A 15,994-nucleotide genomic window follows, 5' to 3' on the forward strand; every position below is an offset into this window, starting at 1 on the left:
CGCGGGCCATTTTCTATACGAAAAAGTGTATTTTAGTGAAGAAAAATGTCTGAATCTGCAGTTGCAACGGCCGCTTCCCCAGTGGCTGCCCCGTCAGCGCCAGTTGAGAAGAAGGTGGCCACCAAAAAGGCATCTGGATCCGCTGCCCCAAAGGTGAAAAAGGCTGCTGCCCCGCCATCGCATCCGCCAACTCAACAAATGGTGGACGCATCCATCAAGAATTTGAAGGAACGTGGCGGCTCATCGCTTTTGGCAATCAAGAAATACATCACTGCCACCTATAAATGCGATGCCCAGAAGCTTGCTCCATTCATCAAGAAATACTTGAAATCGGCCGTGGTAAATGGAAAGCTGATCCAAACAAAGGGAAAGGGGGCGTCTGGCTCATTTAAACTGTCGGCCTCCGCCAAGAAGGATCCGAAGCCGAAGCCTGCGTCTGCTGAGAAGAAGGTGAAAAGCAAGAAGGTAGCCGTCAAGAAGACCGGATCCACCGCCAAGAAAGCTGCCGCCGGAGCTGACGACAAGAAGCCCAAGGCTAAGAAGGCTGTTGCCACCAAAAAGACCGCAGAGAAGAAGAAAACCGAGAAGGCGAAGGCCAAGGATGTCAAGAAAACTGGAACCGTAAAGGCGAAGCCAGCAGCAGCGAAGGCCAAGTCGACCGCAGCGAAGGCAAAGGCGGCGAAAGCACCAAAGGCCAAGCCAGCGGCGTCTGTTAAGCCTAAAAAGGCTGTGAAGAAAGCAGCTGCTCCTGCTACTGCTAAAAAGCCGAAAGCCAAAACTACGGCGGCCAAGAAGTAAATTGTGCAAAAGTACAGTACCTGGTACCTGCTCGCAATCGCTATTTTAGATTTCGAAATCTGAAATTAGCTTAAATAAGCCCTTTTCAGGGCTACAACGTTCGTGAACAAGAGAAAGGAACTTTCAATTTAAAACTTAGTACATTTCACTTGTCCAATTATCTTGTTAGGCCGTTAGCATTTTTTTCACATAAGTGTGGCTGCATTGATTTTAGCAGCTGTACCAGAGAATCTTAAAATGCAAGTCACAGAATGTTCGTGGACTAGCATTGCAGAAATTCGTTATCAATAGATGACCATGATTTAATAACTATACTATAAAGCTCCAGAATAAGTTCTTTAGAAAAAAAAAACTCAAATTGAACTTATATCACGAATTTGATTGGCAAATGGTATATTGAAAATGAAGTTCCTTTGGTAAAATGTGTTGTGGCCCTGAAAAGGGCCGTTTTGGATCTTTCTCCCCATACGCAGCAAGAGTAAATTACTTGGAGCTGGTGTACTTGGTGACAGCCTTGGTTCCCTCACTGACGGCGTGCTTGGCCAACTCTCCGGGCAGGAGCAGGCGAACAGCCGTTTGGATCTCCCGACTGGTTATGGTCGAGCGCTTGTTGTAGTGAGCCAGACGAGACGCCTCTGCAGCAATGCGCTCGAAGATATCATTCACAAAGCTGTTCATGATGCTCATCGCCTTCGACGAAATACCGGTGTCAGGGTGGACCTGCTTCAGGACCTTGTAAATGTAGATGGCGTAGCTCTCCTTCCTCTTGCGCTTCTTCTTCTTATCGGTCTTGGTGATGTTCTTCTGGGCTTTGCCAGCCTTCTTGGCTGCCTTTCCACTAGTTTTCAACGGCATTATTCACTTCACTTATGATTTCACAAACACAACTCACTGATCATAATGGTGCCCAAGCGCGTTCATCTTTATACTTTTTTTCGAGCAATGTTTTCAGGTCTAAGGCACCCACCCCTAAATGAACGCGCAGGCAGACGCAAAAGTATAAATATGTGGCTACCCGGGGCTCGTCGAGCATTCGTTTTCAGTGTGTAAAGTGAACTAAGTGAAATACTCGTAAAGAAAAATGTCTGGTCGTGGAAAAGGTGGCAAAGTGAAGGGAAAGGCAAAGTCGCGCTCTAACCGTGCCGGTCTTCAGTTCCCAGTGGGCCGTATTCACCGTTTGCTCCGCAAGGGCAACTATGCCGAGCGAGTTGGGGCCGGCGCTCCAGTTTACCTGGCTGCTGTGATGGAATATCTGGCCGCTGAGGTTCTCGAATTGGCTGGCAATGCTGCTCGTGACAACAAGAAGACTAGGATTATTCCTCGTCATCTGCAGCTGGCCATCCGCAACGACGAGGAGTTGAACAAACTGCTCTCCGGCGTCACCATTGCCCAGGGTGGAGTGTTGCCCAACATCCAGGCTGTTCTGTTGCCCAAGAAGACCGAGAAGAAGGCTTAAACGTTTTAAATGCGGAGCCAATTACATACTTGTACATAAAAAACAAACCCAACCGTCCTTTTCAGGACGACCAAGTTTTTACCAAAGAAGTAAAGATTTTCCAATACGTATATCATATTATTAAAACAAGAAAATACGTTGAAATATCGATTGGGAAACAGAAGTAGGTTTTGTATATGCGTTGGTCCTATAGCACTTGGTCAGATATAAGATCTGGAATATTCTAAGAAGTTCGTCGCCAAAAAGACGCATTTCCTTTAATGCTGTATCTGCAAGCGGTACAGCTTCTACAAAACACTAACCTGAACCTCCCATTTGAAATTTTATTTTGGTTTAATGCAATATGTATATGCAGTATCAACTTTCGAGTTCCCGGTCAGTAGGCCAATGAATCAAAAAATTATTTGAATTTTTTCTCCTTCGAAAATTTGAATGGTGGTCCTGAAAAGGACCGATTGCTGAATGAAGTACAAGCTGTACTAGTTTTTTAACCGCCGAAGCCGTATAGGGTGCGGCCTTGCCTCTTCAAGGCGTACACAACATCCATGGCTGTGACAGTCTTCCTCTTGGCGTGTTCGGTGTAGGTGACGGCATCGCGGATAACGTTCTCCAAGAACACCTTCAGGACGCCACGTGTTTCCTCGTAAATGAGTCCCGAGATGCGCTTTACACCGCCGCGACGAGCCAAACGGCGGATTGCTGGCTTAGTGATACCCTGAATGTTATCCCGCAGCACTTTGCGATGACGCTTGGCGCCTCCTTTTCCCAAGCCTTTTCCTCCTTTACCGCGACCAGTCATAACTCACTATTTTCTACTGTTAACACACTGCACGAAACGAAAGTCACTGAAGAACTAATTCCTTATTTTCGACGAACTCTTATTTATACCTAAAACCCCAGAAACACGAGCGAGTCCGAACGATATGTGCGTCCCGCTCTTCGCTCTCCGCTCTCTGTTCGACAAATGAGATGCCCTCTTCTTCCCTCTCTTTTCAATCCTCCTCGTTTTGCTATATAAGTAGGTTGCAAATGCAGCTAACGTTTATTGTGTTTTGAAACGTGAAGTGAACGTGAACAGCAGTGAACTCGAAAATGGCCCGTACCAAGCAAACCGCTCGGAAATCGACTGGTGGCAAGGCGCCACGCAAACAACTGGCTACTAAGGCCGCTCGCAAGAGCGCCCCAGCCACCGGAGGCGTGAAGAAGCCCCATCGGTATCGCCCTGGAACGGTTGCCCTGCGTGAGATCCGTCGATACCAGAAGAGTACCGAGCTCCTGATCCGCAAGCTGCCTTTCCAGCGTCTGGTGCGTGAAATCGCTCAGGACTTCAAGACTGACCTGCGATTCCAGAGCTCGGCGGTGATGGCTCTGCAGGAAGCTAGCGAGGCCTATCTGGTTGGCCTCTTTGAAGATACCAACTTGTGCGCCATTCATGCCAAGCGTGTCACCATCATGCCCAAAGACATCCAGTTGGCCCGTCGCATTCGCGGCGAGCGTGCTTAAGTGGCTGCCAATGCGCTAACATACTTTGTACAAATCGGTCCTTTTCAGGACCACAAATTTCAATCAATGAGATACTAATTTTTATCTGCAGGCTTCAACCTTAAAATAAAGAAATTAACTTTTCGTCCCGTTTTTTTCGTAAGTGAAATTATTAATTGTTTGTAACTTTTAGTGATTTGATAAAATTAATAAATAGTCGGAACTCGTCGTTCGATTAGGATTGGGTGGGGTTTTTAATGTGATGGAGCTGCTATGCGGCAAGGATGGTCAAGACTTTCAAGCATCAGACAAAAACTAAACAAAAATTAGCTAGGCTAATGAATCTATTTGCTTAATAAAACAAAAACAGAATAAAAAATAAATTTTTTACATTGTCTTTTTAATGCTAAGTGCAACCTCCACGATATTTATATATATGGGTCACAAAATAAACTGTTAATAGGTATATATATTCCAGAAATTATATATCGTATTTTGTAATATCAGATTTATTTAATAGAATAGATTCAATTTGACTGTTGTACTTTTAATTTTATCACGTTTTTGAAAAAATGTCATTACTAATGTCGGCATGTTTTTAGAACGAGAGGGTTTTGTGGGACTACCACGATCAACATTAGACATTTAAGCACCAACAAAAAATCGAAAAACTTTTAAACGCTATCTGAAAATAAATCATATGCGTTAATGAATGCATAATGTTTTATAAAAAACAAGAAAAATATTATTAAGTATACTTTTTACATTTTTTTCTTAAATATTAACTCGAGTGCGGCCTCAATGGGATTCATATATGAAACACAAATTAGCAAAATTTGTAAAAACTGTTTATAAACATGCATCCAAAGCTGGATTGTCTTAAGCAAAGACATGATATATCTAAGAAAACATCATATAAATACAATATTTTAAATTATTTATATTTTTAACAGTCAGAAATCGATTGCCGAAAGTAGTCTGATAGCCAACTTTGTACATAGCCAAGGGACAACTTGGAACATGAATTAAAATACCTAAACTAAAGATAAGTAAATTTAATTGTAGTACTTATTTAAGTAAAAGGTTCAAATTTATTTTTTCATTAGCAAGTTACAAAATATTTCTAAGAAATCATATTTTAAAATGGGTTTTTAAAAAAATTGCTCATGTTACGAATGTCTATGTTGAAGTTGATTCGGCAATAAAAGGTTGCAAAAACCAGATACTAACGTTTTGAAAACATTACCTACTTAATAGATTATTTAAGAATGTAAAACAATAAAATGATTATTACATTTTAGGATCTTAAGCACTAAAAACAAGAAAATATGTCTGCACTTCAAACAAACATTAGCAGAGCAAATGCCTGATGCCAGACGCACAGTTAAAGTGCTCTCCTCCTCGATTCTCATCCGAACGAAGGAGGTTGGCAATAAGCGCGCGGGCCATTTTCTATACGAAAAAGTGTATTTTAGTGAAGAAAAATGTCTGAATCTGCAGTTGCAACGGCCGCTTCCCCAGTGGCTGCCCCGTCAGCGCCAGTTGAGAAGAAGGTGGCCACCAAAAAGGCATCTGGATCCGCTGCCCCAAAGGTGAAAAAGGCTGCTGCCCCGCCATCGCATCCGCCAACTCAACAAATGGTGGACGCATCCATCAAGAATTTGAAGGAACGTGGCGGCTCATCGCTTTTGGCAATCAAGAAATACATCACTGCCACCTATAAATGCGATGCCCAGAAGCTTGCTCCATTCATCAAGAAATACTTGAAATCGGCCGTGGTAAATGGAAAGCTGATCCAAACAAAGGGAAAGGGGGCGTCTGGCTCATTTAAACTGTCGGCCTCCGCCAAGAAGGATCCGAAGCCGAAGCCTGCGTCTGCTGAGAAGAAGGTGAAAAGCAAGAAGGTAGCCGTCAAGAAGACCGGATCCACCGCCAAGAAAGCTGCCGCCGGAGCTGACGACAAGAAGCCCAAGGCTAAGAAGGCTGTTGCCACCAAAAAGACCGCAGAGAAGAAGAAAACCGAGAAGGCGAAGGCCAAGGATGCCAAGAAAACTGGAACCGTAAAGGCGAAGCCAGCAGCAGCGAAGGCCAAGTCGACCGCAGCGAAGGCAAAGGCGGCGAAAGCACCAAAGGCCAAGCCAGCGGCGTCTGTTAAGCCTAAAAAGGCTGTGAAGAAAGCAGCTGCTCCTGCTACTGCTAAAAAGCCGAAAGCCAAAACTACGGCGGCCAAGAAGTAAATTGTGCAAAAGTACAGTACCTGGTACCTGCTCGCAATCGCTATTTTAGATTTCGAAATCTGAAATTAGTTTAAATAAGCCCTTTTCAGGGCTACAACGTTCGTGAACTTTCAATTTAAAACTTAGTACATTTCACTTGTCCAATTATCTTGTTAGGCCGTTAGCATTTTTTTCACATAAGTGTGGCTGCATTGATTTTAGCAGCTGTACCAGAGAATCTTAAAATGCAAGTCACAGAATGTTCGTGGACTAGCATTGCAGAAATTCGTTATCAATAGATGACCATGATTTAATAACTATACTATAAAGCTCCAGAATAAGTTCTTTAGATAAAAAAAAATTCAAATTGAACTTATATCACGAATTTGATTGGCAAATGGTATATTGAAAATGAAGTTCCTTTGGTAAAATGTGTTGTGGCCCTGAAAAGGGCCGTTTTGGATCTTTCTCCCCATACGCAGCAAGAGTAAATTACTTGGAGCTGGTGTACTTGGTGACAGCCTTGGTTCCCTCACTGACGGCGTGCTTGGCCAACTCTCCGGGCAGGAGCAGGCGAACAGCCGTTTGGATCTCCCGACTGGTTATGGTCGAGCGCTTGTTGTAGTGAGCCAGACGAGACGCCTCGGCAGCAATGCGCTCGAAGATATCATTCACAAAGCTGTTCATGATGCTCATCGCCTTCGACGAAATACCGGTGTCAGGGTGGACCTGCTTCAGGACCTTGTAAATGTAGATGGCGTAGCTCTCTTTCCTCTTGCGCTTCTTCTTCTTATCGGTCTTGGTGATGTTCTTCTGGGCTTTGCCAGCCTTCTTGGCTGCCTTTCCACTAGTTTTCGGCGGCATTATTCACTTCACTTATGATTTCACAAACACAACTCACTGATCATAATGGTGTCCAAGCGCGTTCATCTTTATACTTTTTTTGTTATATGATGGACGTTGATGCACTACGAGCAGTACAAACAAGTGGCCCAACGACACCAAGCACGTGCTTGTTACGCGCGGGGCCCTTTTATCAATTTGGGCAAAAATACGAGTTCGCGAGGAAGATACAAAAAACAAATAGAGACGGGACACAAATGAAAATAAAAGAAGCATCTAAGAATGAAGCAAATGAGTTAAAATATTAGTTTTTAATACCGGGATAGAAGTTGAAGTGCAAATTAAATGATAAAGGTTGTTATAATTATTACATAGAACGCGAAAGGGCTCGTGCAGACAAAAATTAGATGTACATCGTGGCAAATTTAGGGGATAATAATTTCGTGTTAGTCTAACAGGAACATTGAAAGTTAGGCGGTTTACAAGTTCTACAGAATCAATATCACCTCTTATAAGATTTTGCATAAAAATAGTACCAAGCATTGTTCTACGATTTGCAAGGGTAGGTAAATTAAGCAATAGTAATCTACTCTGATAGGAAGGTAGCCTTATGTTTTGATCCCAGTTCAAACTACGAAGGGCAAAAAGAAGAAATTTTTTTTGTACCGACTCAATACGGTCAATATGCACTTGGTATTGTGGACTCCAAACCGAAGAACAATATTCCAAAATAGGACGGACAAGGGAGGTAAATAATAATTTGGTTGTATAAGGGTCATCAAATTCTTTTGACCAACGCTTTATAAACCCAAGAACACTCATGGCCTTGCTGACAGTGGACATTATGTGGCAGTCAAATTTAAGTTTTGGGTCCAGAAGAACGCCTAAGTCATTAACTGAAGATATACGGTCGAGTGGCGTATTTTGAAGAGAGTAACTAACAAAAGTAGGAGTACCTCTATGAAAAGTCATAACGTTGCATTTAAGGCAGTTCAAATTTAAAAGGTTATACTCACACCATCCCTGAAAACAATCAATATCTGACTGTAAGTTGAAACCCGACGCTATATCATTATGTGATAAACAAAGCTTAACATCATCAGCATACATTAGTACACGAGAGTGTGTTATGATAGAGGGAAGATCGTTAATAAACAAAGTAAACAGCAAAGGGCCCAAATGACTACCCTGAGGCACTCCAGATGTCACATAGATCAGTTTTGAGGCAGCGTTCTTGAATATAACCCTCTGAGTCCTACCATTCAAATAACTTGAAATCCAAGTTAATAGATTACATGGAAACCCAAGCTGATTTAATTTGAATAAGAGAAGAGAGTGGTTGACAGAGTCAAAGGCCTTACTAAAATCAGTGTATATAACGTCAGTCTGCATTTTATTCTTAAATCCATTTATTACAATAGATGACAATTCCAGAAGGTTGGTGGTAGTCGATCTTCGCTTAACAAAACCATGCTGACACGGTGAGCAATGTTTTCAGGTCTAAGGCACCCACCCCTAAATGAACGCGCAGGCAGACGCAAAAGTATAAATATGTGGCTACCCGGAGCTCGTCGAGCATTCGTTTTCAGTGTGTAAAGTGAACTAAGTGAAATACTCGTAAAGAAAAATGTCTGGTCGTGGAAAAGGTGGCAAAGTGAAGGGAAAGGCAAAGTCCCGCTCTAACCGTGCCGGTCTTCAGTTCCCAGTGGGCCGTATTCACCGTTTGCTCCGCAAGGGCAACTATGCCGAGCGAGTTGGGGCCGGCGCTCCAGTTTACCTGGCTGCTGTGATGGAATATCTGGCCGCTGAGGTTCTCGAATTGGCTGGCAATGCTGCTCGTGACAACAAGAAGACTAGGATTATTCCTCGTCATCTGCAGCTGGCCATCCGCAACGACGAGGAGTTGAACAAACTGCTCTCCGGCGTCACCATTGCCCAGGGTGGAGTGTTGCCCAACATCCAGGCTGTTCTGTTGCCCAAGAAGACCGAGAAGAAGGCTTAAACGTTTTAAATGCGGAGCCAATTACATACTTGTACATAAAAAACAAACCCAACCGTCCTTTTCAGGACGACCAAGTTTTTACCAAAGAAGTAAAGATTTTCCAATACGTATATCATATTATTAAAACAAGAAAATACGTTGAAATATCGATTGGGAAACAGAAGTAGGTTTTGTATATGCGTTGGTCCTATAGCACTTGGTCAGATATAAGATCTGGAATATTCTAAGAAGTTCGTCGCCAAAAAGACGCATTTCCTTTAATGCTGTATCTGCAAGCGGTACAGCTTCTACAAAACACTAACCTGAACCTCCCATTTGAAATTTTATTTTGGTTTAATGCAATATGTATATGCAGTATCAACTTTCGAGTTCCCGGTCAGTAGGCCAATGAATCAAAAAATTATTTGAATTTTTTCTCCTTCGAAAATTTGAATGGTGGTCCTGAAAAGGACCGATTGCTGAATGAAGTACAAGCTGTACTAGTTTTTTAACCGCCGAAGCCGTATAGGGTGCGGCCTTGCCTCTTCAAGGCGTACACAACATCCATGGCTGTGACAGTCTTCCTCTTGGCGTGTTCGGTGTAGGTGACGGCATCGCGGATAACGTTCTCCAAGAACACCTTCAGGACGCCACGTGTTTCCTCGTAAATGAGTCCCGAGATGCGCTTTACACCGCCGCGACGAGCCAAACGGCGGATTGCTGGCTTAGTGATACCCTGAATGTTATCCCGCAGCACTTTGCGATGACGCTTGGCGCCTCCTTTTCCCAAGACTTTTCCTCCTTTACCGCGACCAGTCATAACTCACTATTTTCTACTGTTAACACACTGCACGAAACGAAAGTCACTGAAGAACTAATTCCTTATTTTCGACGAACTCTTATTTATACCTAAAACCCCAGAAACACGAGCGAGTCCGAACGATATGTGCGTCCCGCTCTTCGCTCTCCGCTCTCTGTTCGACAAATGAGATGCCCTCTTCTTCCCTCTCTTTTCAATCCTCCTCGTTTTGCTATATAAGTAGGTTGCAAATGCAGCTAACGTTTATTGTGTTTTGAAACGTGAAGTGAACGTGAACAGCAGTGAACTCGAAAATGGCCCGTACCAAGCAAACCGCTCGGAAATCGACTGGTGGCAAGGCGCCACGCAAACAACTGGCTACTAAGGCCGCTCGCAAGAGCGCCCCAGCCACCGGAGGCGTGAAGAAGCCCCATCGGTATCGCCCTGGAACGGTTGCCCTGCGTGAGATCCGTCGATACCAGAAGAGTACCGAGCTCCTGATCCGCAAGCTGCCTTTCCAGCGTCTGGTGCGTGAAATCGCTCAGGACTTCAAGACTGACCTGCGATTCCAGAGCTCGGCGGTGATGGCTCTGCAGGAAGCTAGCGAGGCCTATCTGGTTGGCCTCTTTGAAGATACCAACTTGTGCGCCATTCATGCCAAGCGTGTCACCATCATGCCCAAAGACATCCAGTTGGCCCGTCGCATTCGCGGCGAGCGTGCTTAAGTGGCTGCCAATGCGCTAACATACTTTGTACAAATCGGTCCTTTTCAGGACCACAAATTTCAATCAATGAGATACTAATTTTTATCTGCAGGCTTCAACCTTAAAATAAAGAAATTAACTTTTCGTCCCGTTCCTTCGTAAGTGAAATTATTAATTGTTTGTAACTTTTAGTGATTTGATAAAATTAATAAATAGTCGGAACTCGTCGTTCGATTAGGATTGGGTGGGGTTTTTAATGTGATGGAGCTGCTATGCGGCAAGGATGGTCAAGACTTTCAAGCATCAGACAAAAACTAAACAAAAATTAGCTAGGCTAATGAATCTATTTGCTTAATAAAACAAAAACAGAATAAAAAATAAATTTTTTACATTGTCTTTTTAATGCTAAGTGCAACCTCCACGATATTTATATATATGGGTCACAAAATAAACTGTTAATAGGTATATATATTCCAGAAATTATATATCGTATTTTGTAATATCAGATTTATTTAATAGAATAGATTCAATTTGACTGTTGTACTTTTAATTTTATCACGTTTTTGAAAAAATTTCATTACTAATGTCGGCATGTTTTTAGAACGAGAGGGTTTTGTGGGACTACCACGATCAACATTAGACATTTAAGCACCAACAAAAAATCGAAAAACTTTTAAACGCTATCTGAAAATAAATCATATGCGTTAATGAATGCATAATGTTTTATAAAAAACAAGAAAAATATTATTAAGTATACTTTTTACATTTTTTTCTTAAATATTAACTCGAGTGCGGCCTCAATGGGATTCATATATGAAACACAAATTAGCAAAATTTGTAAAAACTGTTTATAAACATGCATCCAAAGCTGGATTGTCTTAAGCAAAGACATGATATATCTAAGAAAACATCATATAAATACAATATTTTAAATTATTTATATTTTTAACAGTCAGAAATCGATTGCCGAAAGTAGTCTGATAGCCAACTTTGTACATAGCCAAGGGACAACTTGGAACATGAATTAAAATACCTAAACTAAAGATAAGTAAATTTAATTGTAGTACTTATTTAAGTAAAAGGTTCAAATTTATTTTTTCATTAGCAAGTTACAAAATATTTCTAAGAAATCATATTTTAAAATGGGTTTTTAAAAAAATTGCTCATGTTACGAATGTCTATGTTGAAGTTGGTTCGGCAATAAAAGGTTGCAAAAACCAGATACTAACGTTTTGAAAACATTACCTACTTAATAGATTATTTAAGAATGTAAAACAATAAAATGATTATTACATTTTAGGATCTTAAGCACTAAAAACAAGAAAATATGTCTGCACTTCAAACAAACATTAGCAGAGCAAATGCCTGATGCCAGACGCACAGTTAAAGTGCTCTCCTCCTCGATTCTCATCCGAACGAAGGAGGTTGGCAATAAGCGCGCGGGCCATTTTCTATACGAAAAAGTGTATTTTAGTGAAGAATAATGTCTGAATCTGCAGTTGCAACGGCCGCTTCCCCAGTGGCTGCCCCGTCAGCGCCAGTTGAGAAGAAGGTGGCCACCAAAAAGGCATCTGTATCCGCTGCCCCAAAGGTGAAAAAGGCTGCTGCCCCGCCATCGCATCCGCCAACTCAACAAATGGTGGACGCATCCATCAAGAATTTGAAGGAACGTGGCGGCTCATCGCTTTTGGCAATCAAGAAATACATCACTGCCACCTATAAATGCGATGCCCAGAAGCTTGCTCCATTCATCAAGAAATACTTGAAATCGGCCGTGGTAAATGGAAAGCTGATCCAAACAAAGGGAAAGGGGGCGTCTGGCTCATTTAAACTGTCGGCCTCCGCCAAGAAGGATCCGAAGCCGAAGCCTGCGTCTGCTGAGAAGAAGGTGAAAAGCAAGAAGGTAGCCGTCAAGAAGACCGGATCCACCGCCAAGAAAGCTGCCGCCGGAGCTGACGACAAGAAGCCCAAGGCTAAGAAGGCTGTTGCCACCAAAAAGACCGCAGAGAAGAAGAAAACCGAGAAGGCGAAGGCCAAGGATGCCAAGAAAACTGGAACCGTAAAGGCGAAGCCAGCAGCAGCGAAGGCCAAGTCGACCGCAGCGAAGGCAAAGGCGGCGAAAGCACCAAAGGCCAAGCCAGCGGCGTCTGTTAAGCCTAAAAAGGCTGTGAAGAAAGCAGCTGCTCCTGCTACTGCTAAAAAGCCGAAAGCCAAAACTACGGCGGCCAAGAAGTAAATTGTGCAAAAGTACAGTACCTGGTACCTGCTCGCAATCGCTATTTTAGATTTCGAAATCTGAAATTAGTTTAAATAAGCCCTTTTCAGGGCTACAACGTTCGTGAACAAGAGAAAGGAACTTTCAATTTAAAACTTAGTACATTTCACTTGTCCAATTATCTTGTTAGGCCGTTAGCATTTTTTTCACATAAGTGTGGCTGCATTGATTTTAGCAGTTGTACCAGAGAATCTTAAAATGCAAGTCACAGAATGTTCGTGGACTAGCATTGCAGAAATTCGTTATCAATAGATGACCATGATTTAATAACTATACTATAAAGCTCCAGAATAAGTTCTTTAGAAAAAAAAAACTCAAATTGAACTTATATCACGAATTTGATTGGCAAATGGTATATTGAAAATGAAGTTCCTTTGGTAAAATGTGTTGTGGCCCTGAAAAGGGCCGTTTTGGATCTTTCTCCCCATACGCAGCAAGAGTAAATTACTTGGAGCTGGTGTACTTGGTGACAGCCTTGGTTCCCTCACTGACGGCGTGCTTGGCCAACTCTCCGGGCAGGAGCAGGCGAACAGCCGTTTGGATCTCCCGACTGGTTATGGTCGAGCGCTTGTTGTAGTGAGCCAGACGAGACGACTCTGGCAGGCAGACGCAAAAGTATAAATATGTGGCTACCCGGGGCTCGTCGAGCATTCGTTTTCAGTGTGTAAAGTGAACTAAGTGAAATACTCGTAAAGAAAAATGTCTGGTCGTGGAAAAGGTGGCAAAGTGAAGGGAAAGGCAAAGTCCCGCTCTAACCGTGCCGGTCTTCAGTTCCCAGTGGGCCGTATTCACCGTTTGCTCCGCAAGGGCAACTATGCCGAGCGAGTTGGGGCCGGCGCTCCAGTTTACCTGGCTGCTGTGATGGAATATCTGGCCGCTGAGGTTCTCGAATTGGCTGGCAATGCTGCTCGTGACAACAAGAAGACTAGGATTATTCCTCGTCATCTGCAGCTGGCCATCCGCAACGACGAGGAGTTGAACAAACTGCTCTCCGGCGTCACCATTGCCCAGGGTGGAGTGTTGCCCAACATCCAGGCTGTTCTGTTGCCCAAGAAGACCGAGAAGAAGGCTTAAACGTTTTAAATGCGGAGCCAATTACATACTTGTACATAAAAAACAAACCCAACCGTCCTTTTCAGGACGACCAAGTTTTTACCAAAGAAGTAAAGATTTTCCAATACGTATATCATATTATTAAAACAAGAAAATACGTTGAAATATCGATTGGGAAACAGAAGTAGGTTTTGTATATGCGTTGGTCCTATAGCACTTGGTCAGATATAAGATCTGGAATATTCTAAGAAGTTCGTCGCCAAAAAGACGCATTTCCTTTAATGCTGTATCTGCAAGCGGTACAGCTTCTACAAAACACTAACCTGAACCTCCCATTTGAAATTTCATTTTGGTTTAATGCAATATGTATATGCAGTATCAACTTTCGAGTTCCCGGTCAGTAGGCCAATGAATCAAAAAATTATTTGAATTTTTTCTCCTTCGAAAATTTGAATGGTGGTCCTGAAAAGGACCGATTGCTGAATGAAGTACAAGCTGTACTAGTTTTTTAACCGCCGAAGCCGTATAGGGTGCGGCCTTGCCTCTTCAAGGCGTACACAACATCCATGGCTGTGACAGTCTTCCTCTTGGCGTGTTCGGTGTAGGTGACGGCATCGCGGATAACGTTCTCCAAGAACACCTTCAGGACGCCACGTGTTTCCTCGTAAATGAGTCCCGAGATGCGCTTTACACCGCCGCGACGAGCCAAACGGCGGATTGCTGGCTTAGTGATACCCTGAATGTTATCCCGCAGCACTTTGCGATGACGCTTGGCGCCTCCTTTTCCCAAGCCTTTTCCTCCTTTACCGCGACCAGTCATAACTGACTATTTTCTACTGTTAACACACTGCACGAAACGAAAGTCACTGAAGAACTAATTCCTTATTTTCGACGAACTCTTATTTATACCTAAAACCCCAGAAACACGAGCGAGTCCGAACGATATGTGCGTCCCGCTCTTCGCTCTCCGCTCTCTGTTCGACAAATGAGATGCCCTCTTCTTCCCTCTCTTTTCAATCCTCCTCGTTTTGCTATATAAGTAGGTTGCAAATGCAGCTAACGTTTATTGTGTTTTGAAACGTGAAGTGAACGTGAACAGCAGTGAACTCGAAAATGGCCCGTACCAAGCAAACCGCTCGGAAATCGACTGGTGGCAAGGCGCCACGCAAACAACTGGCTACTAAGGCCGCTCGCAAGAGCGCCCCAGCCACCGGAGGCGTGAAGAAGCCCCATCGGTATCGCCCTGGAACGGTTGCCCTGCGTGAGATCCGTCGATACCAGAAGAGTACCGAGCTCCTGATCCGCAAGCTGCCTTTCCAGCGTCTGGTGCGTGAAATCGCTCAGGACTTCAAGACTGACCTGCGATTCCAGAGCTCGGCGGTGATGGCTCTGCAGGAAGCTAGCGAGGCCTATCTGGTTGGCCTCTTTGAAGATACCAACTTGTGCGCCATTCATGCCAAGCGTGTCACCATCATGCCCAAAGACATCCAGTTGGCCCGTCGCATTCGCGGCGAGCGTGCTTAAGTGGCTGCCAATGCGCTAACATACTTTGTACAAATCGGTCCTTTTCAGGACCACAAATTTCAATCAATGAGATACTAATTTTTATCTGCAGGCTTCAACCTTAAAATAAAGAAATTAACTTTTCGTCCCGTTCCTTCGTAAGTGAAATTATTAATTGTTTGTAACTTTTAGTGATTTGATAAAATTAATAAATAGTCGGAACTCGTCGTTCGATTAGGATTGGGTGGGGTTTTTAATGTGATGGAGCTGCTATGCGGCAAGGATGGTCAAGACTTTCAAGCATCAGACAAAAACTAAACAAAAATTAGCTAGGCTAATGAATCTATTTGCTTAATAAAACAAAAACAGAATAAAAAATAAATTTTTTACATTGTCTTTTTAATGCTAAGTGCAACCTCCACGATATTTATATATATGGGTCACAAAATAAACTGTTAATAGGTATATATATTCCAGAAATTATATATCGTATTTTGTAATATCAGATTTATTTAATAGAATAGATTCAATTTGACTGTTGTACTTTTAATTTTATCACGTTTTTGAAAAAATTTCATTACTAATGTCGGCATGTTTTTAGAACGAGAGGGTTTTGTGGGACTACCACGATCAACATTAGACATTTAAGCACCAACAAAAAATCGAAAAACTTTTAAACGCTATCTGAAAATAAATCATATGCGTTAATGAATGCATAATGTTTTATAAAAAACAAGAAAAATATTATTAAGTATACTTTTTACATTTTTTTCTTAAATATTAACTCGAGTGCGGCCTCAATGGGATTCATATATGAAACACAAATTAGCAAAATTTGTAAAAACTGTTTATAAACATGCATCCAAAGCTGGATTGTCTTAAGC

General features: G+C 42.7%; 14 protein-coding genes across 14 annotated transcripts; 9 read left to right on the forward strand and 5 right to left on the reverse strand.

The window, feature by feature from the left end:
• The first annotated feature begins 45 nt into the window (after positions 1-45).
• LOC139352337 (histone H1-like) lies at positions 46-833 on the forward strand. The gene has a single exon (XM_070994440.1). It carries the CDS (start codon positions 46-48, stop codon positions 796-798), a length of 753 nt encoding a protein of 250 aa, XP_070850541.1. The 3' UTR covers positions 799-833.
• A 416-nt stretch (positions 834-1,249) lies between these two features.
• On the reverse strand, positions 1,250-1,653 carry LOC139352216 (histone H2B-like). The gene has a single exon (XM_070994301.1). The coding sequence runs from the start codon at positions 1,651-1,653 to the stop codon at positions 1,282-1,284; it is 372 nt and encodes a 123-aa protein (XP_070850402.1). The 3' UTR covers positions 1,250-1,281.
• Positions 1,654-1,864: 211 nt separating this feature from the next.
• Positions 1,865-2,288, forward strand: LOC139352338 (histone H2A). The gene has a single exon (XM_070994441.1). It carries the CDS (start codon positions 1,880-1,882, stop codon positions 2,252-2,254), a length of 375 nt encoding a protein of 124 aa, XP_070850542.1. The 5' UTR covers positions 1,865-1,879; the 3' UTR covers positions 2,255-2,288.
• Positions 2,289-2,741: 453 nt separating this feature from the next.
• Positions 2,742-3,053, reverse strand: LOC139352339 (histone H4). The gene has a single exon (XM_070994442.1). It carries the CDS (start codon positions 3,051-3,053, stop codon positions 2,742-2,744), a length of 312 nt encoding a protein of 103 aa, XP_070850543.1.
• Positions 3,054-3,346: 293 nt separating this feature from the next.
• Positions 3,347-3,758, forward strand: LOC139352340 (histone H3). The gene has a single exon (XM_070994443.1). The coding sequence runs from the start codon at positions 3,347-3,349 to the stop codon at positions 3,755-3,757; it is 411 nt and encodes a 136-aa protein (XP_070850544.1). The 3' UTR covers position 3,758.
• Positions 3,759-5,220: 1,462 nt separating this feature from the next.
• On the forward strand, positions 5,221-6,048 carry LOC139352341 (histone H1-like). Its single transcript, XM_070994444.1, has one exon. It carries the CDS (start codon positions 5,221-5,223, stop codon positions 5,971-5,973), a length of 753 nt encoding a protein of 250 aa, XP_070850545.1. The 3' UTR covers positions 5,974-6,048.
• A 364-nt stretch (positions 6,049-6,412) lies between these two features.
• On the reverse strand, positions 6,413-6,843 carry LOC139352342 (histone H2B). Its single transcript, XM_070994445.1, has one exon. It carries the CDS (start codon positions 6,814-6,816, stop codon positions 6,445-6,447), a length of 372 nt encoding a protein of 123 aa, XP_070850546.1. The 5' UTR covers positions 6,817-6,843; the 3' UTR covers positions 6,413-6,444.
• Positions 6,844-8,422: 1,579 nt separating this feature from the next.
• On the forward strand, positions 8,423-8,830 carry LOC139352343 (histone H2A). Its single transcript, XM_070994446.1, has one exon. It carries the CDS (start codon positions 8,423-8,425, stop codon positions 8,795-8,797), a length of 375 nt encoding a protein of 124 aa, XP_070850547.1. The 3' UTR covers positions 8,798-8,830.
• A 454-nt stretch (positions 8,831-9,284) lies between these two features.
• LOC139352954 (histone H4-like) lies at positions 9,285-9,596 on the reverse strand. The gene has a single exon (XM_070995845.1). The coding sequence runs from the start codon at positions 9,594-9,596 to the stop codon at positions 9,285-9,287; it is 312 nt and encodes a 103-aa protein (XP_070851946.1).
• Positions 9,597-9,889: 293 nt separating this feature from the next.
• Positions 9,890-10,301, forward strand: LOC139352344 (histone H3). The gene has a single exon (XM_070994447.1). The coding sequence runs from the start codon at positions 9,890-9,892 to the stop codon at positions 10,298-10,300; it is 411 nt and encodes a 136-aa protein (XP_070850548.1). The 3' UTR covers position 10,301.
• Positions 10,302-11,762: 1,461 nt separating this feature from the next.
• Positions 11,763-12,590, forward strand: LOC139352217 (histone H1-like). The gene has a single exon (XM_070994302.1). It carries the CDS (start codon positions 11,763-11,765, stop codon positions 12,513-12,515), a length of 753 nt encoding a protein of 250 aa, XP_070850403.1. The 3' UTR covers positions 12,516-12,590.
• Positions 12,591-13,253: 663 nt separating this feature from the next.
• LOC139352345 (histone H2A) lies at positions 13,254-13,661 on the forward strand. Its single transcript, XM_070994448.1, has one exon. It carries the CDS (start codon positions 13,254-13,256, stop codon positions 13,626-13,628), a length of 375 nt encoding a protein of 124 aa, XP_070850549.1. The 3' UTR covers positions 13,629-13,661.
• A 454-nt stretch (positions 13,662-14,115) lies between these two features.
• LOC139352346 (histone H4) lies at positions 14,116-14,427 on the reverse strand. Its single transcript, XM_070994449.1, has one exon. It carries the CDS (start codon positions 14,425-14,427, stop codon positions 14,116-14,118), a length of 312 nt encoding a protein of 103 aa, XP_070850550.1.
• Positions 14,428-14,720: 293 nt separating this feature from the next.
• LOC139352347 (histone H3) lies at positions 14,721-15,132 on the forward strand. The gene has a single exon (XM_070994450.1). It carries the CDS (start codon positions 14,721-14,723, stop codon positions 15,129-15,131), a length of 411 nt encoding a protein of 136 aa, XP_070850551.1. The 3' UTR covers position 15,132.
• The last annotated feature ends 862 nt before the right edge of the window (positions 15,133-15,994 follow it).

This window comes from Drosophila suzukii, chromosome 2L, assembly GCF_043229965.1.
Source record: "Drosophila suzukii chromosome 2L, CBGP_Dsuzu_IsoJpt1.0, whole genome shotgun sequence".
Lineage (NCBI taxonomy): Eukaryota > Metazoa > Arthropoda > Insecta > Diptera > Drosophilidae > Drosophila > Drosophila suzukii.

Coding starts and splice junctions, on each gene's coding strand:
- LOC139352337 (XM_070994440.1), top strand. CDS start 46: ATGTCTGAATCTGCAGTTGCAACGGCCGCTTCCCCAGTGGCTGCCCCG.
- LOC139352216 (XM_070994301.1), bottom strand. CDS start 1,653: ATGCCGTTGAAAACTAGTGGAAAGGCAGCCAAGAAGGCTGGCAAAGCC.
- LOC139352338 (XM_070994441.1), top strand. CDS start 1,880: ATGTCTGGTCGTGGAAAAGGTGGCAAAGTGAAGGGAAAGGCAAAGTCG.
- LOC139352339 (XM_070994442.1), bottom strand. CDS start 3,053: ATGACTGGTCGCGGTAAAGGAGGAAAAGGCTTGGGAAAAGGAGGCGCC.
- LOC139352340 (XM_070994443.1), top strand. CDS start 3,347: ATGGCCCGTACCAAGCAAACCGCTCGGAAATCGACTGGTGGCAAGGCG.
- LOC139352341 (XM_070994444.1), top strand. CDS start 5,221: ATGTCTGAATCTGCAGTTGCAACGGCCGCTTCCCCAGTGGCTGCCCCG.
- LOC139352342 (XM_070994445.1), bottom strand. CDS start 6,816: ATGCCGCCGAAAACTAGTGGAAAGGCAGCCAAGAAGGCTGGCAAAGCC.
- LOC139352343 (XM_070994446.1), top strand. CDS start 8,423: ATGTCTGGTCGTGGAAAAGGTGGCAAAGTGAAGGGAAAGGCAAAGTCC.
- LOC139352954 (XM_070995845.1), bottom strand. CDS start 9,596: ATGACTGGTCGCGGTAAAGGAGGAAAAGTCTTGGGAAAAGGAGGCGCC.
- LOC139352344 (XM_070994447.1), top strand. CDS start 9,890: ATGGCCCGTACCAAGCAAACCGCTCGGAAATCGACTGGTGGCAAGGCG.
- LOC139352217 (XM_070994302.1), top strand. CDS start 11,763: ATGTCTGAATCTGCAGTTGCAACGGCCGCTTCCCCAGTGGCTGCCCCG.
- LOC139352345 (XM_070994448.1), top strand. CDS start 13,254: ATGTCTGGTCGTGGAAAAGGTGGCAAAGTGAAGGGAAAGGCAAAGTCC.
- LOC139352346 (XM_070994449.1), bottom strand. CDS start 14,427: ATGACTGGTCGCGGTAAAGGAGGAAAAGGCTTGGGAAAAGGAGGCGCC.
- LOC139352347 (XM_070994450.1), top strand. CDS start 14,721: ATGGCCCGTACCAAGCAAACCGCTCGGAAATCGACTGGTGGCAAGGCG.